Here is a 27,942-nt window from a genome sequence, read left to right as displayed (position 1 = left end):
AATGACCATTCAGTGTACATTAAAGTGCACGCAATCTGACTGGTAACACTTTTGTCAATCTTTCAGTTTATCAAAACTGTTTTAAATTTACAGGCATTCATACAATGCCTGTAAATTTATGAATATTTGTAATCATTTTACATGAAAATATGCAGCACTGCATAGCTATTTTAAGAACCCTTTAATCTCAATGTAGATATATGCCACCTGATGTGATTTTTGTTTGTGGCTGGTTGGATACAAAATCAAATTTGAAATGTCTAAATGCTCCTATTCTATTAATTATTAATTTACAAACCTGATTTTAAAGAACAGATTGTATGTACAAATTACAGATTTATCTCCTAAACTAAATTGTGTATTTTTAAAGGTGAAAGTATTCACATACTGTATTTCACTTACTTAAGGGACCTTGACACTTGCACTAATTTAATTCTTGTACTGGCACGCAATCTGGCATGCCACTGAGAAAACTCATAATAAACTGCATGTGAACTGCAAGGCTGCGAACCAGTGCACAAAGAAAACTTTGAAATGTTCAAAACTTCTGGCACGCACTCATTTTGTCAATTAGTCATGAACATTGCCCAACCTATTTGAAAACAGTGTGTCACTGCGTGTCAATGCATCTCACTGGCACAGCGCAGCACATCTGAATTATGATGAGATGTTATATCTATAATGAACATAATTTTACAGATACATTATCAAACTCATGAGAAGGAATGAAAATACAATCTATTACAATACATATACAACCTCTGGCAAAAATTATGGAATCACCGGCCTCGGAGGATGTTCATTCAGTTGTTTAATTTTGTAGAAAAAAAGCAGATCACAGACATGACACAAAACTAAAGTCATTTCAAATGGCAACTTTCTGGCTTTAAGAAACACTATAAGAAATCAAGAAAAAAAGATTGTTGCAGTCAGTAACGGCTACTTTTTTAGACCAAGCAGAGGAAAAAAATATGGAATCACTCAATTCTGAGGAAAAAATTATGGAATCACCCTATAAATTTTCATCCCCAAAACTAACACCTGCATCATATCAGATCTGCTCGTTAGTCTGCATCTAAAAAGGAGTGAACACACCTTGGAGAGCTGTTGCACCAAGTGGACTGACATGAATCATGACTCCAACACGAGAGATGTCAATTGAAACAAAGGAGAGGATTATCAAACTCTTAAAAGAGAGTAAATCATCACGCAATGTTGCAAAAGATGTTGGTTGTTCACAGTCAGCTGTGTCTAAACTCTGGAACAAATACAAACAACATGGGAAGGTTGTTAAAGGCAAACATACTGGTAGACCAAGGAAGACATCAAAGCGTCAAGACAGAAAACTTAAAGCAATATGTATCAAAAATCGAAAAATGTACAACAAAACAAATGAGGAACGAATGGGAGGAAACTGGAGTCAACGTCTGTGACCGAACTGTAAGAAACCACCTAAAGGAAATGGGATTTACATACAGAAAAGCTAAACGAAAGGCATCATTAACACCTAAACAGAAAAAAAACAAGGTTACAATGGGCTAAGGAAAAGCAATTGTGGACTGTGGATGACTGGATGAAAGTCATATTCAGTGATGCCTGAAGAGAACATGTACATTTCCACAGTCATTGATGATATGGGGCTGCATGTCAGGTAAAGGCACTGGGGAGATGGCTGTCATTACATCATCAATAAATGCACAAGTTTATGTTGATATTTTGGACAATTGAAAGGATGTTTGGGGATGATGAAATCATTTTTCAAGATGATAATGCATCTTGCCATAGAGCAAAAACTGCAAAAACATTCCTTGCAAAAAGACACATAGGGTCAATGTCATGGCATAGGGTCAATGTCAATGAGCAGATCTGATTTGATGCAGGTGTTAATTTGGGGGATGAAAATTTACAGGGTGATTCCATAATTTTTTCCTCAGAATTGAGTGATTCCATATTTTTTTCCTCTGCTTGGTCTAAAAAAGTAACCGTTACTGACTGCCACAATCTTTTTTCTTGATTTCTTATAGTGTTTCTTAAAGCCAGAAAGTTGCCATTTGAAATGACTTTAGCTTTGTGTCATGTCTGTGATCTGCTTTTTTTTCTACAAAATTAAACAACTGAATGAACATCCTCTGAGGCCGGTGATTCCATAATTTTTGCCAGGGGTTGTATTATAATTAATTACCTTTCAGACGATTCCAAATGCGATCTCCACCGCACAATGCGCACGAGAGAAGTTGAAGCTGCAGATAATAACTGTGTGATTCTGGGAGCGATGACAGATGGTTTCATCAGCCAGGTTCTGAGAGCAAATGCGTCACCGGCTATGAAATGATTATTTTACATCACATGGTGTCAAACGGGGCAAAGTGCGGCATCCACCGGGTCAAAGCGGGTCGCACTGGCACGATGAACTGCGCAGCTGTGTGGGGATCAAATTTAGGCAAGTGTCAAGGTGCCTTTACACTCAGAAATATTACATATTTTAGAAAAAGTAAATGTGATAAACCTTTGCACAATACTGTATATACTGTATGCACGCCTCTTGCTTTGTATGTGTGAACTACATTTTCTCAACACACAGCTTTTTGAGAACCATGATGCCGCTGCAGACATACCCTCCTGTGATTGGCTGGGTCTATATGCAACTACAATCAACAAAAATATCAATGGAACTTTCTTTTTTGCTCCCACTCTTCATGAGTTGAAGTAAAATACTTCTATGTACACAAATCGTGTTTGTCTCAAATTTTGTTTCTAAATTTGTACAAATCCGTATTCGTGGGCACTTCAACTTTTCTAAGATAAGCCATCACTTGGCAGGTAAGGTGTATCAAGATGCTGGTTAAACAGTATAATTAATGCACAGGTGTGTCTTGCACTGGTCACAATATAATCCCACTCTGAAATGTGCAGTTTTATTACACAATACAATGCCACAGTTTTGAGCTGGCATTCTGACAGCAGGAATGTCCAGCAGAGCTGTTGCATGTGAACTGAATGTTTATTTCACAACAATAAGCCACCTGTAATGCCATGCCTGAGAATTTGGCAGACCACAACCACAGGCCAAGGGTAAACATGACAGACCACATCCAGATTCATTGCATGCAGTTTCTTCAGATGTGAGTTTGTTTGACTGCAGCCACGTAGACAGGTGTTGGCAATAGTTGGCTTGGAGAACCCAAGAATGTCTGCATGAACTGTCAGAAATTGTTTCAGGGAAGCTTATCTGAGTGTTTGCTGTCATCACCAGAATCTTGAACAGACTGCAATTCATCACAGTTACCGGCTTGACTGGGCCAGTTTAATGGCTCTTGTTTGACATTGATTGAATTAATTCAATAAATGAACATCGGTGACAGTTTACCAATATGATCATCAGTGTGTTTCTGCATGCATTAGCTAGATGAGGCGTGTGAATATGCATCATGGGAGTTTCTGCACACTCCGGTGGTACAGCCTGCCTGTGTTGATCAGTAGATGGTGCGTGTGTGTGTGCGTGCGCACATGCATAGTGGTGCAGAGGGTACCTGAGCAGACTGTGTATTGGATGATGGAAGAGGATTAGAGATCATTGGTCCAAATATGTCCAGTTCATTGCTGATTCCTGCTGCCTTGCTTGAACCTTTGTGGCTGCTCTCTGTAGCATTTGAGAGAGAGAGAGAGAGAGAGAGAGAGAATGAGAGAGAGAGAGAGAGAGAGAGAGAGAGAGAGAGAGAGAGAGAGAGAGAGAGAGAGAGAGAGAGAGAGAGAGAGAGAGGAATTATTAGTGAGTTTGATTTTCTTTTTCAGAATCTGAAGATTCTGAAATCTCTAATGTATTTTAAGATATGTGTACTTTCCAGAAGTGTTTACAAGGACTAAATGAATCCACACAGAGTACCACCTTGCCAACTTGGGCAAAGTCACACAGAACCATATATTGTGGTGCTACTAGATCACAGAATTAATTTGCATGAAAGAGTGTAAAATATAAAGGCCCTGTCGCACCTTGACAATTTAGCCTTCATATTTGTCATGATTGGGTCTGTGGGGTTTATTGTATGTTGTTTGGTCGTCCTCTTTTTTTGGGTATGGTTAGCTTTGCACTGGGGTTTGGTGGAAGAATTTCTCTTGTGTTGTGTGTTTAGTGTTGGGCGTGTCTCTCCTCTCCTCCCTACCTGCTTGCCACACATCATTCTGGAACTTTCCTCACACACCTGCGGTGCATTTTCTCTTGATCACTTCCCCTTTATTAATCACACCTTCTCCCTCTCTCACTTGCGAGATTGTTGAACCTTGTACTACTTTCAAGCGTCTGTCCTCAGAGTTTCCTCATACTGTTTTTTGTTTAACGTGTATCGACCTGTCTGCCTGTTTTTGGATTCTGTCTCTGCCTCATGACTTGGCTACTGTTGCTATTTTTGGACTGCCTTTTTGTGTACCGACCCACGCAAGCAATAAACTCTGTTAAGTTGAATCCTGAATCCTGCATTTGTGTCCAACCTCCTGGTGCCATCAGACCTATCAATATTAAAAATACGTTGAATACGCTGGCATACGTTTAATAAGTTATGGGTAAGTTTTGTGTAAGTTAAAAGCTCGCTGGTATGTCATAGTATGGCAAGGTCATCGAAAAATTTTGTGCATGCATAATATTTTTGACGCATGCCAGCGTATGGCTCATGCGTCCCGCATATGCAGGCCATAAGTCGTGGGTAAGTTATGTGATTGTTGACACACATTACTTGTAAGTTAATCATAAGTTGAAATACTAATACTTTGAGATAATGTCTAGCATACCCAAAACCTATGAATAGCTTGCTTTGAACCTATGTGTAACTCATCTCCAATGCATAATGACGTATGTAGACATATTTGACGTGTATCGGATGACACAGAACTTACTGAATGTGTCAGGTTGTGTATAATGGCGTATTGTGTATTTCCACAATGGGTACCAAAATAACCAATCTATACTGTACCATCTTTTTTGGGACCGTTCGGCTGGGGTCCCAAAATTATGGGCTGGTTACAATTGGGAGGTGCTAACCCACTGCTGTGCATCAAACAGCGAAAGCAAAAGCTGCAGTCGTCATTCATACAGTTCAGACTGTTTCAAATATTAAAACCACTCACACACGGAGTAAATATAAAGTCTTAATCTTACCTGTTACGTCGTTTCAGTCGGATTCATCATCACAGCCTGATGAAAACTTATCTACATAAAGTGTCCTTATTTTGGAAAACATCTGAAAATACTTCCTTGTTGTGACTGAAGAAACACAGTTTTTAAAGAAGTCCTTCTGTGTTTGTCTGCTCCCAGTATGTGTTTCAGCCTGAGCCAGAGAACGCCGGCACTTTGTGCCACAACAAGACAATGAACATGTTTTAAAAGTTGAAAGAGTCACAGTGCCTCATTCATTCACATCAGCTTTTACCACAGGCATCAGTCGATTATTCAGCATTCTGCATGCGATGAAAATAAACTCCATGATCCACCAAGACAAAAATAAAATTAAATTTAAAAAAATGTAATTTTCATTTTCAATTTATTTTCCTTTATATAGCGCCAAATCACAACAGAGTTGCCTCAAGGCACTTCACACAGGTAAGGTCTAACCTTACCAACCCCCAGAGCAACAGTGGTAAGGAAAAACTCCCTCTGAGGAAGAAACCTCAAGCAGACCAGACTCAAAGGGGTGACCATCTGCCTGGGCCATGATACAAACATAAATTACAGAAATAATTCACAGAACAATTCACGGACGAATATACAAGAATTGCTGTTGGTGCACAGGACAGCAGGGTCGCCAACACAAACACAACTCCCATCTCTGGATGGAGCTGCACCTTAAACAGAGAAAAAACAGAATCAGGCATCAGAAAGACAAAAATACTATATAATTTGCCATCATTAATCAACAAGAAAAACAGAAGAAATACTAAGGTGATCGCCGGCCGCGAGCCCTAAGCTTCACTAAAAGACCCAGAATTTAGGTAAAGTTGAAGCCGCAGCCCGCTCCAATTACTAATAACATGAATTAAAAGAGTAAAAAGCATAAAACAAAACTGTACCAGTATGCTAGCCATATGAAAGGGAAAATAAGTGTGTCTTAAGTCTGGACTTGAAAATCTCCACAGAATCTGATTGTTTTATTGATGCAGGGAGACCATTCCACAGAACAGGGGCATGATAAGAGAAAGCTCTGTGACCTGCAGACTTCTTATTCACCCTAGGGACACAAAGTTGTCTTGCACCCTGAGAATGTAAAGTCCGGGCCGGTACGTAAGGTTTAATTAGGTCAGCTAGGTAGGGAGGTGCCAGTCCATGAATACTTTTATAGGTTAGTAGCAGAACCTTAAAATCTGACCTCACTGGGACAGGAAGCCAGTGAAGAGACACCAAAATAGGTGTAATGTGGTCAAACTTTCTGCTTCGTGTCAAAAGTCTGGCTGCAGCATTCTGAACCAATTGGAGAGCCCTAATGCTAGACTGCGGTAAACCAGAAAATAGAACATTGCAAAAGTCCAATCTAGAAATCTAGAAGAGATGAACGCATGGATCAGGGTCTCAGCATCAGCCATAGACACAATGGGACGAATCTTCGCTATATTTCGCAGGTGGAAGAAAGCAGTCCTAGCAATATTTCTAATATGGTGGCCAAAGGACAATGAAGGATCAAAAATTACCCCATGTTTCCTCACTTTGTCAGTGTGATGTATGACACACGAGCCTAGGCTGAGTGTTAACTGGTCAAATTGATGCCGATGTCTCACTGGACCAAGAACCATCATTTCAGTCTTATCAGAGTTTAAAAGTAGGAAATTTCTAGACATCCGACTTCTCACTGCTGCAAGGCAATCTTCTAAGGATTTTATGTGAACGAGATTACCAGCAGTTATCGGCATGTATAACTGAGTATCATCTGCATAGCAGTGAAAGGTAATCCCAAAATGCCGCAATATGTGCCCAAGGGGTGCTATATAAAGGGAGAAAAGCAGGGGGCCTAAGACAGACCCCTGCAGAACCCCAAATTTCATGTTACTAAGGTTAGAGGTAGTGTTACTGTACAAAACACAGTGAGAACGACTGGTCAAGTATGACGTCAGCCATGCAAGGGCACTCCCAGTAATCCCAAAATGATTTTCCAGCCTATCAAGTAGAATATGATGATCCACTGTATCAAATGCAGCACTGAGATCTAACAGCAGCAGAACCGTAGTGGTATCCGAATTCACTGTAAGCAGAAGATCATTCACCACTTTAGTGAAAGCCGTCTGTGTGGAATGATATTTTGTAAAAGCAGACTGCAGTGGCTCAAAGAGATTATTGTCAGTAAGATAGTCTATGAGCTGCCGTGAAACCACTTTTTCCAGAATTTTAGAGCAAAATGATAGATTTGATATCGGCCAATAGTTTTTCAATACACTAGGGTCAAGATTAGGTTTCTTAAGTAATGGTTTAATCACTGCAGATTTGAAACGTTTAGGAACAGATCCAGAAGTTAAAGAAAGATAATAATTTCCAGCACAATCGGCCCAAGAGTGGGCCACAGGTCATTAAACAGTTTTGTTGGTATAGGAACAAATAAACAGGTTGTGCTTTTTGTTGACGTTACGTGTTTCATCAGCATGTCTAGACAGATACTATCAAATTCTGTAAATCTAGGTAATACCTCAGTAGTGGCACCCACCTCAATAGCAGGGTGTAGTGGCTGGGTTAAGGCATGCTGGGATATGTTCAACCTAATGTCATCTATTTTCTTCTCAAAGTAATCTAGGAAATCTTGTGCTGTAAAAGGAGAGTAAGCTACAGGTGATTGTCCATGCATAAGTGTTGCCTCTGTGTCGAACAAGAACTTTGAGTTATGCTTGTTTTTGTTGATCAAATCAGAGTAATAAGTCCGCTTCGTAGCCAATAATGCATGCTTATAGTCTAAGATAGCATCACGCCACACAAGGTGGAATACTTCTAATTTTCAACAACGCCATTTCCATTCTAGACCTCTTGCTTTATGCTTGAGGTCACGCAGGTAATCAGTGAACCAAGGTGACTGTGATTTGGGGGAGCGCGGTTTCAACACAGGTGGTGCAATCATGTCAAGTGTCGTTTTGAGCACTGAGTTTAAACTATCCACAAGTCTGTCTACTGACTGGGTATTTGTCAAAAGTGAGGCTAAGCCATCAGGCAGTCTAGCTTCTAATTCAGTCTTAGTTGAGGAGTTGATGCATCGCTGCAGTGATAAATAAGGTTGTTGTTCCACTAAACACGGCAGCGAATCTGTAAACTTAATAAGTGAGTGATCAGAGACCACTGATGTAAGAGGCATGATGTCAATATTCGTGACAGCAATACCACGTGCGAGAACCAGATCCAGGGTATTTCCACTAATGTGCGTCAAATCCCGAATGCACTGCCGAAATCCTAATGCATCCACAATTTCCATAAATGATTTGCAGAGGGGATCAGAAGGCTTATTTATATGAATGTTAAAGTCACCAATGATCAAGATGCTATCTACAATAGTTGACAAGTTAGAGATGAACGCACCAAATTCATCTAAGAATTAGGAATATGGGCCAGGAGGCCTATATACAGTGACAAAGTAATACGGTGATTTTTATTCTTCTGACCTTGGCGATGCGTAATATCCTGAGCGGAGTGGAGAATCAGATGCTGAAACAAGTTATATTTCTGACCCCCAACAGCTAATAAGCTAAACCTAGATTTATAGATAAGAGCAACACCCCCGCCTTGCTTTGCATCACGAGGGACGTGACTAAATGTATATGCTGGTGGGTAGGCTTCATTTAGGTTTAAGCCAGGTTTCACATAACCGAATCATATCTAAGTGATGATCAATAATTAAATCATTAATCAACAATGATTTTGAGGACAGTGATCTTATGTTAATGAGACCCAGTCTAAGGACCTCAGTGGGGTTGACAGTTGAATTGTTTGGATTTAGGGGTGGTTCCAGAGTGGCATATATAAGATGCCTAGACGTAGGTTTAGGTTTGAGACATTCCACGCGCGTTGTAAGTAGCAGACACGAAATCTTTGCTATTACTGGAACAACCACTGGGCCATCCGCAATTTCGACATGATCCAATATAGTAATGGGTATTAAGTTTGCAAAGCATATCCCTCTATGATTTTTATGGACACATCTACGAGAGCAGGCCACAGTCTCAACTTGTTGAATTTCCCTCCCTGGTAGATAAACTGCACTATCACCATAGTGGATTTTCTGCACTAATTTCCCCGCTAAACTAATGGAATCCACACCCACATTTGTCATAAGCCTTGCAGGGTATCTAAAGGTAACTGTAGCCGAGGTCTAGAACATACGGCAATATTAAATTACTGTTTGGCCTCTGCGTGGAGGGGGTTGGGCTGCATGAAAGCATACGTGCTCAATGATGTGCATATCAAGATCTACATGTTCCGCCTACCAGACAAAAGTTGCTGCTGGTGGTGGAAACACAAGCCAAGCCAGACCTAACCGTTCTGACCCATACCATACCGTGCCCTACCAACCCGGACCACTCGGTGGATTGGGGCTGTCTGTGTTCGCTGGTGAAATCATCATATTGTGACAGCTGCATAACGTATTCAACGTATCCAGCGAATACGCAAATACATCAAATATGTTATATATGAATACAAATTTTTCCGAAGTCGGCTTATGCTGGCTAAATCGTCAAGATGTGACAGGCTCATAAGTTGCAGGTATTGGCATCAGAGTAGCCCTTCTTGTATTATTATGGCTAATACTAAAAAATCTAGCAATTAAGCAGCACACAATGGGTTCTGAGATAAGGGGACACCTAAAGTAAGGGATTATTATAGAGGAACTATAGGTAAAGTTTCTCTGTACCAATATTTTCCATTACTGCTCAATGGTGCCCTTCATGGGCTCATGCTGGGAAAGCAACAATGTCTCGTAATTTATGTAGGGTGAATGGTCTCTTTTTCAGCATGAATTTGATGTGTAGATTGAAAATACCAAAATAGCTTGCTCAAGGTCTCCAGAGAGAGAGGTATTCCCACAGGACAGTCATTTCAGAGACGATAATAGAGACAGTGGCAGAGGGAGGGTGTGAAAGGCAAGTGAAAGTGACCTGGGTGTATCTGAAAGAGAGCATGAGCAGCAGCAGTATTTAAATAACCACAGTGGTGATACTACATCTATTAAACCTTTTAAAAATGTGACCAGGACTGGGCTCATTTACCCAGACATCAGGGCCAAGAAAATGCCTCTGAGAAGGTAGGAAGTTCCCTCTAACAATTTTTAAATACTTAGTAAAACATGCTTTCTGAGTACTGACTATACTAAATATTATTTGAACTAAATTTGATAATACTGATTTGTGCTCTTCATTCCTATGATGAGTTTATTTTTTTTTATAATTCTTGCCTGTTGCACATATTGTATGTGCTTTGTCAATGTGTGCATCCATTTGTGCGACAGTCACACTTTCTTGTGTGTGTTGTATGATAACTGCAACATAATTTACTCACTCACTCATCTTCAACTGATTATGCGAGATCGGGTCACAGGGGCAACAGCTCCAGCAGGGAACCCCAGACTTCCCTCTCCCGGGCAACATTGACCACATCTGACTGGGGGATCCCGAGGCGTTACCAGGCCAGTGTGGAAATATAATCTCTCCAACTAGTCCCAGGTCTTCCCCGGGGTCTCCTCCCAGATTGACGTGCCTGGAACATCTCCCTAGGGAGGTGTCCAGGGGGCATCCTTACCAGATGCCCGAACCACCTCAGCTGGCTCCTTTCAACGCGAAGGAGCAGCGGAGCTCCCCACAGATGACCAAGCTTCTGACCCTATCTCTAAGGGAGACACCAGCCACCCTCCTAAGGAAGTCCATTTCAGCCGCTTGTACCCGCGATCTAGTTCTTTCATTCATGACGCAACCTTATGACCATAGGTGAGAGTAGGAACAAAGACTGACCAGTAGATCAAGAGCTTTGCCTTTTGGCTCAGCTCCCTTTTTTGTCACACCAGTACGGTAATGCAAATGCAATATCGCCCCTGCCGTGCCAATTCTCCGGCCAATTTTTACTCTCCATTGTTCCCTCACTCGTGAACAAGTCCCCGAGATACTTGAACTCCTCCACTTAGGGCAACACCGCATTCCCTGCCTAGGCAATCCATCGGTTTCCTGCTGAGAACAGTGGCCTCAGATTTAGAGGTGTTGATCCTCATCCCAGTCGCTTCACACTCGGCTGCAAACTGATCCAGTAAGTGTTGGAAGTCACAGGCCAATGAAGCCACCAGGACCACATCATCTGCAAACAGCAGTGATGAAACCTTGAGCCCACCAAACTGGAAACACTCCTCCCCCCAACTACGCCTCGATATCCTGTCCATGAAAATCACAAACAGGATTGGTGACAAGGCGCAGCCCTGGCGGAGGCCAACCCTCACCGAAACCGAGTCCGACTTACTGCTGAGCACCCAAACACAGCTCTCGGTTTGTGGGTACAGAGATTGGATGGCCCTGAGAAGGCACCCCCTCACTCCATACTCCCGCAGCACCTCCCACAATATATCCTGGGGTACCCGATCATATGCCTTCTCCATGTCCACAAAACACATGTAGACTGGATGGGCATACTCCCAGGCACCCTCCAGGATCCTTGTGAGAGTGAAGAGCTGGTCGGTTGTTCCATGACCAGGATTGTTCCTCTTCAATCAAAGGTTCAACTATTGGCCGAACCCTCCTTTCCGGCACCCTGTAGTAGACTTTACCAGGGAGGCTGAGTAGTGTGATGCCTGTGCTATTGGCACACACTCTCTGCTCCCCTTTTTTAAATATGGTGATGACCACCCCAGTTTGCCACTCCTTAGGCACTGTCCCAGACATCAATGCAATTCTGAAGAGACGTCTCATCCAAGACAGTCCCTCCACACCCAGAGCCTTCAGCATTTCTGAACGGAACTCATCACTTGATTGACTACCTCAGTGACTTCCACCAGGGGAATTGATGATAATCCTCCATCACTTTCCAGCTCTGCCCCTACTATAGAGGCTGCTCCGGTCTGATGCAGGAGTTCCTCAAAGTGTTCCTTCCAGCGGCAGATTACATCCCCATTTGAGGTCAACAGAGTCCCATTCTTACTGTAGACATCTTGGATGGCTCCCCATTTTCCACTCCTTCCTCCAGAAGCACCCTGATGCCAACCGAAAGTCCTTCTCCATGGTTGCTCTGAACTCCTCCCACACTCACTACTTTGCCTCCCCCACAGCAGAGACTGCTGCCCTTCGGGCCTCTCAGTACCTTGCAACGGCCTCCGGAGTCCTCCAAGATAACATATCCCGGAACGGCTTGTTCGTCAGTCGGACGCTTCCCTGACCACCGGTGTCTACCACGATGTTCAAGGGTTGCCACCCCTTGAGGCACTTAAGATCTTCAGGCCACAGGTCCCCGTTACAGCTTCAGCAATGGAAGCTTTGAACATTGCCCATTCTGGTTCAATGCCCCCATCCTGCACAGGGATGCAATAAAAGCTCTGCCGGAAGTGTGAGCAGAAGATCTGTCGGATGGTGGCCTCCTCCAGATGTTCCCAGTTCACCTGCACTATCCATTTGGGCTTATCAGGTCTGTCCAAAGTCCTCCCCCTCTTATCTAACTCACCACCAGATGGTGATCAGTTGACAGCTCTGCCCCTCTCTTCACCCAAGTGTCCAGAACATGTGGCCTCAGATCAGCTGATACGATCACAAAATTGATCATCGACCTTCAGCCTAGGGTACTGTAGAAGAATTTTTAGGTCCTTATTTGAACTATGATGAACTATCAAGTGTCCTGATCCGAACTGTATGTCCTCTGGTTGAACTAGCAGGTGTTCAACCCAAAAAAAGGGCTCTATTAGTCATTCAGTCTGTCAGGGGCTTTCCAAGGCCTTTTAGGTGCTTTCCCGCAGGCCACGTGCAGGGGCCTCAGGCCAGCTGCACGTGTGGCTGAGGCCACGTGCGGAGGGGGCCTCAGGCCAGCTGCACCTGTGGCTGAAGGTCTTTTAAAAAAATCAGTTGTAAATCCTTCACGTTTTAATGGGAGCGTTTGTCACATTGAAATAATGGCCTAACACCTGCTTAGGGTTCACTAGAGGACGCTTCCAATAGAAAACCATGTCTTAGGAATGAAATAAATAAAAAAAGTTGAAGGAGGAGCGATGCCCGCGGGTCTCCAATAAATAGACGAGCGCGGTTGTCATATTCAGTCTCTCTAGAGGACTCAGTTTGTCTAAGCTTTGTGTCAAAGGCTTAAATAAACTTAAAAACTCTGTGCATTTTATCTTGCTTAAGGCTGAATTATTCTAAAGTGTTGTGTCATTTTCTAGCATATCACTTGCAATTAGTTTGTGTTATCTAAAAGACGACATCCTGAGAAGACTAAAGACGAGCCGCGACAGAACTTGGCGAGCCAGCTTCAGGAGGGTCCAGGGGCATTCCGGCAGCCTGGGGCAGTCCAGCTCATCCCTCCAGACCGTAAATAACAGTGATCACGACTAAAAGGTAAGCAGAAACCTTTTATAATTTCTGCACGATCTGGAGGAGTGAGTCGGGATTTCCGCCCAAGTTGACAGGTGATATTTTTAATTGCCTCTTACCCAAAAGAACCTGGACTAAGAAAATTGATAAGAGACTAAAAAAAGATAAGATTGAAAATTATCAGGCCTTGTAGATAAAATGCTCAGAAGGTGTGTGTGTTCCCGGGAAAAAGAATGTCTGTGTAAGTGAAAGGTCAGGAATGTTCATGAACTCTGGTGCGGAAAGAGTGCGTGGAGAACTAACCTGGATGCTTGGGGAATAATTGGTGTTGAAATTCGTTACTAACGTGCCGGCTGATAGCATGCGCTGTAGGGGTTAATTTAGGGGAGTATACTGACAAATAGATACAAGGTAATACAAGGTTATTTAAAGAGTTTAACAGAGACTGAAGTGAAACAAGTGAGAAAAAAGAGTTTAACAAGAGAATACGTGCAGAGAAAGCACAAGATAAGCGCCTGAGGGGGCGCAGTAGAAATACCGTACGTGATAAAGAGATTTAAAGAGAAAAGTGCAAAGAAGCACAGCTGACAGTAAGTAAAAGAGCTCAATAAAGGACGTCATTTTTTAAGAAAAGAGAAAAACTATAACAAAAAAAATATAAAATGAATGAAGAGTTAGTGCAGAATACATGAGAATTAATGAAGCAGAAAATAGTGCAGTAAGGCACCAGATACACGCTTGTGGGGCGTGGGAGAAGAATAAGTAATTAAGTACACAGTAATATGAGTTTTTTTATAAGAAAAGAAAAAGAGAATATTTTCAGTGCAAAGGCACATTAAGCTCACGAGGAGCTCAGTAAGTGAAAAAAAAAGGTAGAAGAAAGTGCAGAAAGGCACAGGATACGCACGCGAGGCGCGGTAAGGCGTAGAAATAAATGAAATATTGTATGCTCAGAAAGGAGCTTGTGAAAATAATATAGTAAGCACAGGATACACACGCGAGGCGCGGTAAGGCGTAGAAATAAATGAAATATTGTATGCTCAGAAAGGAGCTGGTGAAAAATAATATATTAAGCACAGGATACGCACGCGAGGCGCGGTAAGGCGTAGAAGTAAATGAAATATTGTACGCTCAAAGAGGGCTTGTAAAAAAGTAATATATGAAGTTGCTGACAGCGCCGGAGAAGCTGTCTAACGTGAAGAAGAGATACATGCTTAAACAGAACACACTGGTGTTAAGTGAATAAAAAGGTTGTTTAAAGCCGCGGAGTGAAAAGTGGCAGAAGTCTAGATAGAGATATATAGAAAGTTGTTTTTAATAATTTTTGTGTATAAAGCTGTTGAAAATTGTGTGTGGGAGAGTGGAGAGTAAGCGGGGAGGTGCAAGCAAAAAGCTGTGAGGGCTTGCAAGCTGGCTGACATACAAGATTAATGTGAAAGAGTACGAGGGGGAGGTATTTAGACCCAACAGGAGGACTTGGGAGGTGCATGACAGGCAGAGAGGAAAGTGTGAAACAGAGACAGTGAAGAAAAAGACAGGAGAAGAGTGCTATGTAAATACAGAGAAGGTAGATATTATTTCAAAGAGAGAAAACTAATAAACAAACATAGCAGAAAAAGACGAGAAGCAGAAAGTTAAAAAAAAATTAGAAGGGAAATAGAAAGTCGGGAGCAAAGACATTAGGAGGTGTTAGGGTTGTAAGAGGATTAAATAAATAAAGTTGGTTATAAATCAAAAAGAGATAAAGCTTAGATTATAGTGAAAAAGCTGACAGACTGATCAATGCTTGGGACAGTCTTTGATGGGAGACTTAAGTGATGATGAAATAATACTCCCAGAACATTACTTGACTGACGGAGACATCGAAACCCAGGGAATCAGGACACATTTTTGGCTGGAAAGGACCTATTTTGACAGGGTAGGAGCAGAACATTGGCAGGACGAACAAGAGATCAATCAGAAATTATGGCAGATTACTAAGGTAATCAATCTGAAGCAAAAGAAAGAACAATTCCCTCTAATTAATTGGGAGCTGCTGATAAGACGTCTGTGGCATCAGGGTTTAACCCCGTGGCTGGAGCTGCTTTGTGCTGACCCTAATAAAGAACTTAGCATACCATTAAATCATTTAGTAACACTACCAACCGATCCAGGTGAAGAACTGTTTCCTAGGTTGACTCTGACTGTGGTCCCAAGGAAGGTTCGGTGGGAAACAGGTAAATTTTCATATTTAGTTAAAGAAAAAGAAGACGGGCATAGCAGTTGGAAATTTAATCCTTTTAAGGGTTTAAAATACAAAACAGGTGTTACAGCCAGCAAGTTATTGGTCTGGATCAGGACAGCCCCTGAGGGACTACCAGAACACCATAGAAACACCTCACATAGCGTTTGTCAGGGTTACATGGGTAACTCTCAAGGTCAAGGTCGGGAAAGTACCCCGCTAGACTTAGTACTAAGAAAATATCCAGGAAAACGCACTAAGGCCAACCAATGTATGAGAAAGCGGCACAAAAGGTCACATGGGGGCAGGCAATGGCCTTTGGTGGGATCATTTGATCCGGTGATGTGTGAAGCAGTTGCGGTAGAAATACAGAAAAAAGAAATCAAAGATCAGCAGAAGAACGTAAAAAACAACAAAAAACGCACTGAAGAAAAAGAAGTTTTGGCCTTGTTCAAGCAGGAAGCACAGAGGCTACAGCAGAAAAGAGAAAAAATGACAGAGGAAAGATCCAAAGACACTAAAGCCAGTGCACCGAGCTGGGAAGCAGAGCCACCCCCATATAAACGTCATGATATGGGAAAGACAGCTGGACAATTTGTATTAGGAACTCGTGAAGAGGACCAAGGCATGGATGTGGAGGGCAAATTCACACTGACACTAAAAGCTCGAGAGCCACAAGGAGACAGGTCCTCAGTCTGTCAAATGGATCATACAAGGTCTCCAAGTCCGAAAGTAAGTGGTCGCTCACCACGACCAGCAGGGGGGGCCACAAATAACAGTGACACGGAGGCAGACGAGGATAAAGAGAGAGACCTGAAGGCTCCGCCTGCACATCGAGGTCCACTGAAAACCGTCCCCTCCCACCATAAGTCAGCCGACTGGACCTTCACAGGCTATAGAGGCTCCGAAGAGTGGCACAAGAGCTTCTGTGACACACTGGATCTGGCCAGAAGAGATAATGAAGAACTAGCTGAGCAACTTCGGCTAGCGAAGGAAAGAATACAAATCAACTTCAATCAATCAACTTTTTTCTTGTATAGCGCCAAATCACAACAAACAGTTGCCCCAAGGCGCTCCACATTGCAAGGCAAGGCCATACAATAATTATGAAACACAGTCTACGTCTAAAGCAACATAACCAAGGGATGGTCCAGGGTCACCCGATCCAGCCCTAACTATAAGCCTTAGCGAAAAGGAAAGTTTTAAGCCTAATCTTAAAAGTAGAGAGGGTATCTGTCTCCCTGATCTGAATTGGGAGCTGGTTCCACAGGAGAGGAGCCTGAAAGCTGAAGGCTCTGCCTCCCATTCTACTCTTACAAACCCTAGGAACTACAAGTAAGCCCGCAGTCTGAGAGCGAAGCGCTCTAATGGGGTAATATGGTACTATGAGGTCCCTAAGATAAGATGGGACCTGATTATTCAAAACCTTATAAGTAAGAAGAAGAATTTTAAATTCTATTCTAGCATTAACAGGAAGCCAATGAAGGGAGGCCAACACGGGTGAGATATGCTCTCTCTCCTGCTAGTCCCCGTCAGTACTCTAGCTGCAGCATTCTGAACCAACTGAAGGCTTTTTAGGGAACTTTTAGGACAACCTGATAATAATGAATTACAATAGTCCAGCCTAGAGGAAACAAATGCATGAATTAGTTTTTCAGCATCACTCTGAGACAAGACCTTTCTGATTTTAGAGATATTGCGTAAATGCAAAAAGGCAGTCCTACATATTTGTTTAATATGCGCTTTGAATGACATATCCTGATCAAAAATAACTCCAAGATTTCTCACAGTATTACTAGAGATCAGGGAAATGCCATCCAGAGTAACGATCTGGTTAGACACCATGCTTCTAAGATTTGTGGGGCCAAGTACAATAACTTCAGTTTTATCTGAGTTAAAAAGCAGGAAATTAGAGGTCATTAATGTCTTTATGTCTGTAAGACAATCCTGCAGTTTAGCTAATTGGTGCGTATCCTCTGGCTTCATGGATAGATAAAGCTGGGTATCATCTGCGTAACAATGAAAATTTAAGCAATACCGTCTAATAATACTGCCCAAGGGAAGCATGTATAAAGTGAATAAAATTGGTCCTAGCACAGAACCTTGTGGAACTCCATAATTAACTTTAGTCTGTGAAGAAGATTCCCCATTTACATGAACAAACTGTAATCTATTAGACAAATATGATTCAAACCACCGCAGCGCAATGCCTTTAATACCTATGACATGCTCTAATCTCTGTAATAAAATTTTATGGTCAACAGTATCAAAAGCAACAATGTGTAGCCAAAGACATAGCGGCTTTAGAACAGAATATAACCGACTGGATGGACTGCCTGGAACCAGTCAGTCGCACTCGATCTGGAAGACAGTATGGAGCCCCCACAGAAGAAGAGGAGGACGAAGACCTCATATGCCCATTGGTGGTTAGAAATGGTCATCATGTGTATACCCCATGGAGCTGGACAGACATGGTGGGGCTGGCCAACAGACTGCCAGACATCACCCAAGGAGCTGGGAGATGGATAACTGCCTTAGAAGAAGGCACTGCAGGGGTAACCTTGTCTTTAGGTGACATAAAAGCCTTGCTAATGCATGTCATGGGAAAACATGACACTGAAGAATTAGCAGGAAAGGTTGGACTAACACAAATGATGGGCACTAATCAACATGATGAAGTCCCCTTTAATCGCTATAGAAACTCCATGTGGGAAGGACTCAGAAGAAAGTACCCTGAGGTCTTGGATCCCTCTAAATTGGATGATGAGGAGTGGACACCTGAAGAGTGCCCAAAGAAGTTCCTGCACCGATTCCAGAAGAGATGGGCGGAGGAAACAGGAAATGCATGGAACCATTCTCCAGCAACAGAAATCTTGTTTAAAATAACTGTAAAAAAGGCTCTACCAGATGAGGTTCAGAAAGCCCTAGATGGAGTCGTGGGACTATCAAAAATGAATTGGGCTTTATACTCTGAGCATATTTGTCACCATCTTGAAATCTACAAGAAAGAAAAACAAAAAGAAGAAGATGCAGCAAAATCCCTGACGAAAAAATTGGTGCAGATGCAGTTGGGAGAGCTAACCAAAGTCAAGAAAGAAAAAACAAAGACCCAGGCACCAATGATGACCCCTGTTCCTTCTGAGTCGGCAAGCACAGGCCCTACGGCAAACACTGCTGCCACCATACAGGCACCTGTGGTAACAGCCACACAGAGCCCCCAAGGAGCAGCAGGGAGCACTGCTGCAGGAGAAGTCTCAGCACCAGTGGAGCATCACTATCACTACCATAGCACTGGCACACCCGGAAATGGACCCACCTACAGTCATGGGTGGAGAGGAGAGTCACGGAACTTTCAAGGTCAAAGAGGAGGGTGGCGAAGAGGATCTCGCCAACCTTCATTTGGAAGCAGATTCCAGAACTCAGCTCCCAGGAACAGTCAAGCGGGACCGCCTATGGGACCAACACCCCCAATAGGGGATCAACCCTCTAATGAGTGTTGGAGCTGTGGACAACCTGGACATCGAATGAGAAATTGTCCGGCCCGACCTTGGGTTGGACCCTCGGCCTATTGGCAATAGGGAGGCCTAGAGAAGACAGAGGGGGAAACGGTGGCATTGGCTATTTCGATGATACCTAAGGAAGAGCCAACCGTCACTGTTAATATACAAAACAGAGATTTCCCTTTCATGGTGGATACAGGGGCAACATACTCTTGCATAGGGAAAATGGGCGCTCATCTCCCCCTCTCTGGGTCTGTAATTAAGACCATCGGCTTCTCTGGGAAAACTCAAATAATACCTTTTACACGCCCACTTCCTGTAACGATTGCAGGAAAAACAATTGAAGCACCCCTGTTATACTCACAAAATACACCTGTGAATTTGCTGGGAAGAGACATTTTATGTAAGCTACAAACCCAGATAGTGTGTACCCATCAAGGACTGCAAATACACTTTCCTGACGAAGCACTCACCAACATTATGGTGCTTATGGACATGGAAAACAAGGTCCGACCTGTGCAACCCATGGTATACTGGCTGAAGTTACAACCAGAAAATTCAAATCTTCAACTGGAATGGGAAAAATGGAAGCCCTGGGCAGAACAACACTATGAAGCAGTATGTACATCTAGTTTACCTTTACATGTCACCCTGATGTTCGATGCCAAACAAGAACAAACTGACTATGCATGCTGCTGGGATGCATTGATGAATCAACGGCTGTTTCACATAACCACCACAGAAATTTATTTAGGCCCCCAAGGGGCCGCAGCTTCTGTCAAGCTAACTTCAGCTGAACAACAATGGTATCAAGTGCCGAATGCCATGCCTCATGTGACCCTTTTAGTCTCAGAAAAGTACGAATCCCATGACCTAGGTCCAATGGTAAAGACAGCCTCAGAAGTTGAAGAATGGCAAAACATGGAAAGTCCACAAGTACATCTGTCGAAAGACCAGCAGTTTATACAAATTAATTTAAAAGTAAATGATGAGGCTATAGCTCAAAAAGTGGAGCTCAATCCTAGACCAGAGGGACAGATGGTGTTATCGGCCCAACAAGAGAAATTGTTAGAGCAAATACCACCAGTGGTGTGGTCCAAAAGCAAAACGGATGTAGGACTAGTAAAAACAGCCTTACCAGTAAAATAAAAGTAAAACCGGGAGCAAAACTGCCTCACCAAAGGCAGTATCCATTAAAACCTCAGGCTATTGAAGGCATAAAACCAGTAATCAAGGGACTAATGGCAGCTGGAGTTTTAATAAAAACTGCAAGCCCATGCAATACTCCTATCTATCCTATCCCTAAAAACAATACCAAAGAGTATCGGCTGGTACATGATCTGCGTCCTATCAATGCAATAATAGAAATGGATGCACCTATAGTACCTGATCCGCATACTATACTATCAAGCATCCCTGCTGGAGCAAAATGGTACACAGTAATCGATCTGTGTTCAGCCTATTTCAGTGTGCCTGTGCACCCAGACTCACAACATTTGTTTGCATTCACATTTCTGGGACAACAGCTAACGTATACACGGCTACCTCAGGGACTGAACCTGTCCCCAGCCATCTTTAACAAAGTCCTGGCTGAAGATTTACAACACCTTGACATACCCAGTACATTGGTGCAATATATGGATGATCTCCTTATTGCATCAGAGACTCAAGAACAGTGTGAAAAAGATTCATTAATTGTACTGCATGCATTGGCAGATGGAGGTCATAAAGTAAGTAAGGACAAATTGCAGTTCTGCAAACAACAAGTAGAATACTTGGGAAGACAGTTGTGTGGGACCACGCGATGTATAGCCCCAAGCCAAGTGGAGGCTATAATCAAGGCTCCCAAACCCCAAACAGTGGGACAGATGCTTTCATTCCTTGGGATGGCAGGGTACAGTCGGCCGTGGATTTGTGATTATGCTATAAAAACTGCACCTTTGCGTGCCATGATTAGAGGAGTGGGGCAAACAAGCAATGCAGCTCTCCTCGTCTGGACAGATCAGGCAACGGGAGCTTTTGAGGCCCTAAAAAACAGACATGCAATCTGCTCCCGCGTTAGGTAACCCAGATTATGGGAAACCTTTCCATTTGTATGTTACTGAAAAAACTGGATATGCTTGTGCTGTACTAATGCAGGAAACAAATGAAGGAAAACAACCATTGGCCTATTATAGTACAAAGCTTGACAACATTGAAACAGGATTGCCACCATGCTATCAGGGTCTAGCAGCAGCTGCTTTTGCATTTCAAAAAGCATCATCCATAATCATGGGACATGCAGTAACGTTGTACACGTCGCATCAGTTACATGCCCTGCTAACCAGTCAACGTTTTGTCTTAACACAAGCTAGACGCACTGGATATGAAGTTGTGTTGTCCGCTCCAGAAATAACAATACAACGTTGTCACACGGTGAATCCCGCCACCAAATTGACCACACCGTTAGATGGTACTCCACATAACTGTGTGGCAGAGACAGAGAAATTTTTGAGAGCCAGAGAACATTTGTATAATCACGCCATAGATGCAGATCTAACCCTGTTCGTGGATGGCTCATGCTTTCGGGATGCCGCGGGATTGCATGCGGGTATGGGGATAGTTAAACTAAACACGGATGGCGAGACCTTTGAATTACTGGAGTCCCAAGGAATTGATCAGCCTTGTTCAGCCCAACTGGCAGAGATCAAAGCCTTAACTATGGCTTGCCAGATAGCTAAAGATCAACGTGTTAATATCTACACAGACTCAGCCTACGCTTATGGCGTATGTCATGTACATGCAAACATTTGGAAACAAAGGGGATTCCTGAGAGCAGATGGCACCCCTGTCACTCATGGAGAAGCGATTTCCCAACTGTTACAAGCTCTCCAATTACCGTCTGAGGTAGCCATCATTAAATGTGCAGGTCATCAAAAGAATAATAACATCATAGCTCAAGGTAACAACCTAGCAGATGACGCAGCTCGCAAAGGAGCACAAGGAGAAAATATGTTTCCCCTGCTAACCATCCAAGATTGTGCCCCACTGGTTTCACTTGACGCACTGATAGTGGCTCAAAGTAGGGCCAGTGGAGAAGAAAAACGAATGTGGGTTAAACGCGGCGCTATTGAGACACGCAGTCAGGGGCCAGCGGACAAGCTGTGGCGCAGTAGTCATGGACATTTTGTGTTACCCACCAATTTATTACGACATGCAATCATTTGGGCCCACGGACCCGATCATTGTTCGCGAGTCCAAATTATGAACAAACTAAAAGCTGTCTGGTGGTCACCATATATGGCAGCAACAGTGGACCGTTTGTTGAATGAGTGTGAGGTATGTGCACAGTACAATGTCCGGAAATCATTCACAGCCCCTTTAGCCCACATTCCGGTCCCTGATGGGCCATTCAGACATCTTATGATGGATTTCATAGACATGGGAGCTGAAAATCGAGTTAAACGAATGAGATATGTTTTGGTAGTGATATGCAGATTCAGCCGATGGATTGAGGCAGTAGCCTCTGCAAATCAAGACCATAAAACGATAGCCAAATTCTTGTGCCGAGACGTCTTTCCAAGATTTGGCATTCCAGATACTATCTCATCTGACAACGGTAGGGCTTTTGTAGCCAAGGTTACACAAGAAACATTCAAACAATTGGGTATCAAACAGAAGTTTGGGTGTGTTTATCACCCCCAATCAAATGGGGCGGTGGAACGGGCTAATGGCATTTTAAAGAACAAACTAGCAAAAATCATAGCAGACAGCAATGGCAAACTAACCTGGCTGGATGCGTTGCCGCTTGCTTTATTGTCAATGCGCTCACAAACTAACCGACTAACCCATTTGACACCATTTGAAGCTCTTACAGGTCGGCCGATGCCTATTCCATACCTGAGAGGACCCTACGAAGGACCATCGCTGGAGCAGCTACAAGACGAATGGCATAATTATCTGAGACAGTTAACCCAAATACACAAAACTATCTTTTTGCAGGTCAAAGGTGCTACAGAAGACAGAGAAGCAGAGATTCCACTCGAAAATCAGAGCATCCAGCCTGGTGATCTGGTTTACGTCAAGGTGTTCAAAAAGAAGTGGGACAGGCCCCGCCGAGAAGGTCCTTTTAAAGTTATTCTTGCCTCACGTACAGCAGTCAAAGTAGACGGTAAGGACACTTGGTTTCATTTAAACCACTGCTGTAGGGTTGGTGGCCCAGCGCCCCTGCGGCCTTGGCAAGCTCGTCTTGGCAGAGCCGCCGGGCCAAGGGGGGAAGCAGGAGAAGCCAGAGACCCTACAGCAGCACCGAGGGACGGCCACGCCTCCCTGCAGCCAGAAGAAGCACCGAGGGAAGGCCACGCCTCCCTGCAGCCAGGCGAACACTGGCCAAGGCGCTCACAGAGACTGATTGAACAAAGACGACGCACAGCTTCAGAGAGTAGTGGATCCCTGCCAGATAGAGCAGCGACAGACTCAGATGCAGACTCAGAAACAACTGGAGACGCAGGCCAACAGACAGACAGAAATACAGACCGACAGATAGACAGGCCACAGGAGACATCAGACTCGGACAGCAACTCAGTAGATTTACCGACAGAAGAACCGCAGGAAGTACAACCCAGACAAAGCACAGATACACCACACATCCCTAGTGACAGCTCATCTAGTGACGGCTCACTTAGTAGCACATCTAGTAGCACATCTCAACAGTCATCAGAGCAAAGATTAAGGAATTATTCAAGGGATTGACAATACTACTGGTGGTCAGTATGGGAGAAAATAGACATCCAAAACATACAACGGACTGTGCCGTGGCCATGGCCGCAATAGCAGCTAAACAAGGCATTCTAAACACAGGAAAAACATATAATTTGGTATACATTAAATCAAAAGCCTACAAGAACATAGGAATACAGGGAAAGCTGGGGGATTACATATTAGGCGAAGCCATTAGCATCAAATGTGAAGAGGAGGGAACACTCAACATAGAGGTAATTTGTGATAAAAGAGGATGCAGGGAAACCAAGCAAGACGTAACTGTTACAGTACATGAAGCCACAAAATGGGTAAAAATCAACCAAGGAAAAAAGAGGACAATTAGAAGCCTAGAAACAAGCAGTCACTTAGGGAGATGGGATCCCAGTACAGACCTAGCCCGCACACAAGGGTTGAAGACCAATTTATTTTACCAATGGTTGAAATTTTCGGCTAGGCAGATCAGTGAAAAGCCTTGCATAGCCTGTCACCGGAAAGGTGTGATACCTCAGGCTAAACCCCTACCTGATATCAACAACTGTTATAGGAGTCCCCAACATAACTCAGACCAAGCAGAATGCTATACACAATGTGTTATGAAAATGGCAGTAGGTGATGAAAAATATGCTGCCGACAGTAAACTTTGTCCAGTGCCCCTAAGTACAGAAGGAACCGTTCCACCTATGATTAAAATAGAGAAAGGGATGATACGCCCATTCTGTATAGCTAAAGGCTTAGTAGCACAATACATAAGCGATTGGCAGGTAGGGACGACCCAGCCAAAACACCACATACAGTGTATGCAAAAGCAGCAAGAATACAAACCGGCCAAAACAGCATGGAACATTACCGTCTGTCACACCCTGCCAGCAGCAGGCATACAGTGTGAACAAATAGTACCGGCCACAGGGGGGTCTGTAATTGGACTGAATCTCACCCATGCTTCATGGGTATCTACTCCAAATTTAGCTAAGGGAACGGTACCCTTAGCTGACATCTTTTGGATATGCGGACAAAGAAGGAAACTCCTGTCATCGCTGTCCCCTATTTGGAAGGGCCTTTGTGCTCCTGTGATGCTCACAGGAGCTATAACAGTAATTGAAATGCCAAATTCAATACAACCCATGCCACAGAAACTTCGTAAGAAAAGAGGAATAATGACGTTTAAAACAGACTACAACATCACAGTAAGAAACGGGATACCAGAAGGGATACCCCGACAGTTAGAAGCCATAGACAGTAGCAGAGTTAAAGCAGATGAAGATGCGGATAAATGGGGATGGGCAATGGCTCTGTTCGGGGTTACTCCAAAAATCTGTTCTAGGTTCCAGGAGGTGCAGTGGATTAATTACTTGTGGTATAATCAGCAAAGATACCTGAACTGGACATTGGCAGCAGTAGGAGCCTTAACCGAACAACTGCACGCCACCTCGCTAATGACAATGCAAAATAGATTAGCTATCGAGATGATGATGGCTGATGAACAAGGAGTTTGTATTATGATCAAAGCCACCGAATGTTGCACAGCTATTCCCATGCGTACAGGGGAAGACGGAAATTTGACAGAGCTCTTAATCACACTTGAAGAGATGCAACAGGAACTGTTAAGTAACGCCATAGGAGGGTGAAATGAAACTGACGATTCTGGATACATTGTAGGGAATGGAATGAATATTGGCCCACTGTTTTCACTGTTTGGGACTCTGAGGAGAGGGTGGATATCATGGAAAGACTGGTTATACCAGATAGGTGTAATTTTGGCACTAACAGGGGTGGCGGTCTTGCTGGTAATATGTTGTGGTATTCCCTTGATAAAATTTCTGGTCAATAAATTGATTTCATCCACAGTAGGACAGCTCCCACTGTTAGCCATCCGAGCCCTAGAAGAAAGCACAAACGAAACAGACAGAGAACCAGAATATATGGAAATGGATGAAATACCAATTATCCTCCCCGACAGCCCCCAGCTCCCTAATATTGTGGCGTATACCCCAGATAGGGAGGACTGGGATGGACCGTGCTTGGTGATATTGTAGACGAGGAAGAAGACATGCACGCACATTTACATTCACACACATGCACCCACAAAAATGAGGGATAGGATAGACAATATCTGAAAGAATGACATGGAGCTGTATAATGAACGTATATGTATATTACTAGGACACAGGAGTATGGCTGAGAGACCAGACTCCCCTGATCAGGGACCTATGCCTGATCTGCCTCTATCAAGTCTGATTGGACTCTCAGAACTGTTTGGAGAAGAGGATATACAGGAGGGATGGTCGAGACATGATGGGTCGCCACAGCCGCCTTCCATCCAGCAGCTAAACCAGTTGGCAACAGAAGGATCTTCATCGTTCCAGCACCTGCGATGACGGCTTCACAGAATCTGCCTGCAGCAAGAGTCGGCCCGAGGACTCCACCATCACCTGAAGGACCCTTTGGACTCAGGAACACACCCCTTCCGCAGATGCCATGGAGACAGTCACATGTGCCAGTGGCAACGATACCCTCCAGGGGAGGCAGCCAAGGTCGGCCATATGCAGCAACCGCCCGAGTGCATCCTAGACCCAATTCACTGCTAGGACCTGTCCCCAGCTTTCCACCCCCAAGGCAGGAGAGATATTCTGATCAGCCCAGTACCTCTGGAGGAGGATCAGCAGGGGTAGACCTTAGCCGAACTCACCCACCAGACAGAGGGGAGCTTTGTACAGGCTGCTAAATGCCCAGAGTGTCCCACCCACTTGCCTGTGCGACCATCAACAATACTCCCCCCCACACACGAATGCCTTCCCCCTTGTACTTCCTGTCCCCTGGACTGCACAACCTTAATCTGGTCATGGTCACCCCACAGGACATGGCAATCTTGGTTCGAGAGCTTCGTCTTCCACAAGAGTCTGTTCCAAAAACTGGAGCAGCTCCTGCCCCTCACAAATCACATTCCCCATGAGCTATTTGAGGAAATCATGCCACAACTAAGTCAGACAGCTGCATACCTGTTCAGGATACACCGTGACAATGCCAACATCTCTTGTGCTCAGGAGGGCCTCCATACTCAACTGTGTGGTCTTCAGTCTAGTATGGACATGCTAGCCTGCATGATGGAGCATATGGAAAGGGAACAGCTAGGGCTGGCCACCACCACCCTGAATGTGGGCAAGAATTCTCTGGGGGCCCTGTACAACCTGGCCAAGAAGCACAAGGAGCTGGAAAGATCCATCAGAGAACTGCACGACTGTCTGAAAGCCAGAATTCCTGATCCTTCCCCCACTACCCCTGAAGGCCAACCTCCCCATGTTCCCCAACTTCTCCCAAAACTTCAGATGCTGAGTAAATGCTGAGGAGCGCGGACTGACGTAATGGCACTGAACACGGACTATGATCTTGGTTCTTGAGTTTGAATTGCGGACTGGTTTCAGAAATCTGAGTGTAAATAAAAACAAAGAAGGATATATGTTAGTAACGAAGGTTGGGTAAATGTCTGTCCTTACCATCATCTGCGTAACACAGATAAAGCTAAATGCATACACATAGATATCACATTGCAAAGTTATAAAAAGGGGACCCTTACACGGCGTGTTTGTAGATTTAGTAGTAAAGATGCACCATAGGGACCCCTTTTTCTTAAATTATAGCATGCCTCAAGAGACATGCATCGCCTAAATTTGGCGTCTGGCCAAAAAGGGCATTAGAAAACAAGCTGAAAAAGAAGAAAAACAAAGTGGAGAATGTTGAGAAATGGCCTATAATGAAAACCATTATATGATTGACTAAGGCAAATGACTTAAGGACGGACATGAAGGGAAACTATTTATTGTGTTTATCATTTAACTAGACATAGCTGCGCTAACCTTAGAATAGTTTCTTGATTGGTTGACTAAATAGTGGTAACGTAGGGGTTATTTGATGCATTTAAATAATAAATGTGTGACTCTTTAACAAAATAATATGTAGAACCAAGTATAATGGGTTGGAGCCTCT

General features: G+C 43.6%; 1 protein-coding gene and 1 long non-coding RNA gene across 5 annotated transcripts in view; one reads left to right on the top strand and one right to left on the bottom strand.

Moving 5' to 3' along the window:
- The window catches only part of LOC117523099 (stromal membrane-associated protein 1-like), a 496,829-nt gene that overhangs the window by 157,380 nt on the left and 311,507 nt on the right, over window positions 1-27,942 (bottom strand). For all 4 annotated transcript variants that reach the window (XM_034184516.1, XM_034184517.1, XM_034184514.1 and 1 more), the window contains exon 8: window positions 3,531-3,649. In XM_034184516.1, the coding sequence (XP_034040407.1) occupies window positions 3,531-3,649 (119 nt within the window). The remainder of the gene's footprint in view (window positions 1-3,530; window positions 3,650-27,942) is intronic.
- On the top strand, window positions 9,438-16,528 carry LOC117523100. Its single transcript, XR_004564419.1, has 3 exons — window positions 9,438-9,535; window positions 10,933-10,938; window positions 16,515-16,528. It is a non-coding gene; the product is annotated as an uncharacterized LOC117523100 (long non-coding RNA).

Source organism: Thalassophryne amazonica, chromosome 13, assembly GCF_902500255.1.
Source record: "Thalassophryne amazonica chromosome 13, fThaAma1.1, whole genome shotgun sequence".
NCBI classification, from domain to species: Eukaryota; Metazoa; Chordata; class Actinopteri; order Batrachoidiformes; family Batrachoididae; genus Thalassophryne; species Thalassophryne amazonica.
This window is presented reverse-complemented; position numbering and strand designations above follow the sequence as displayed.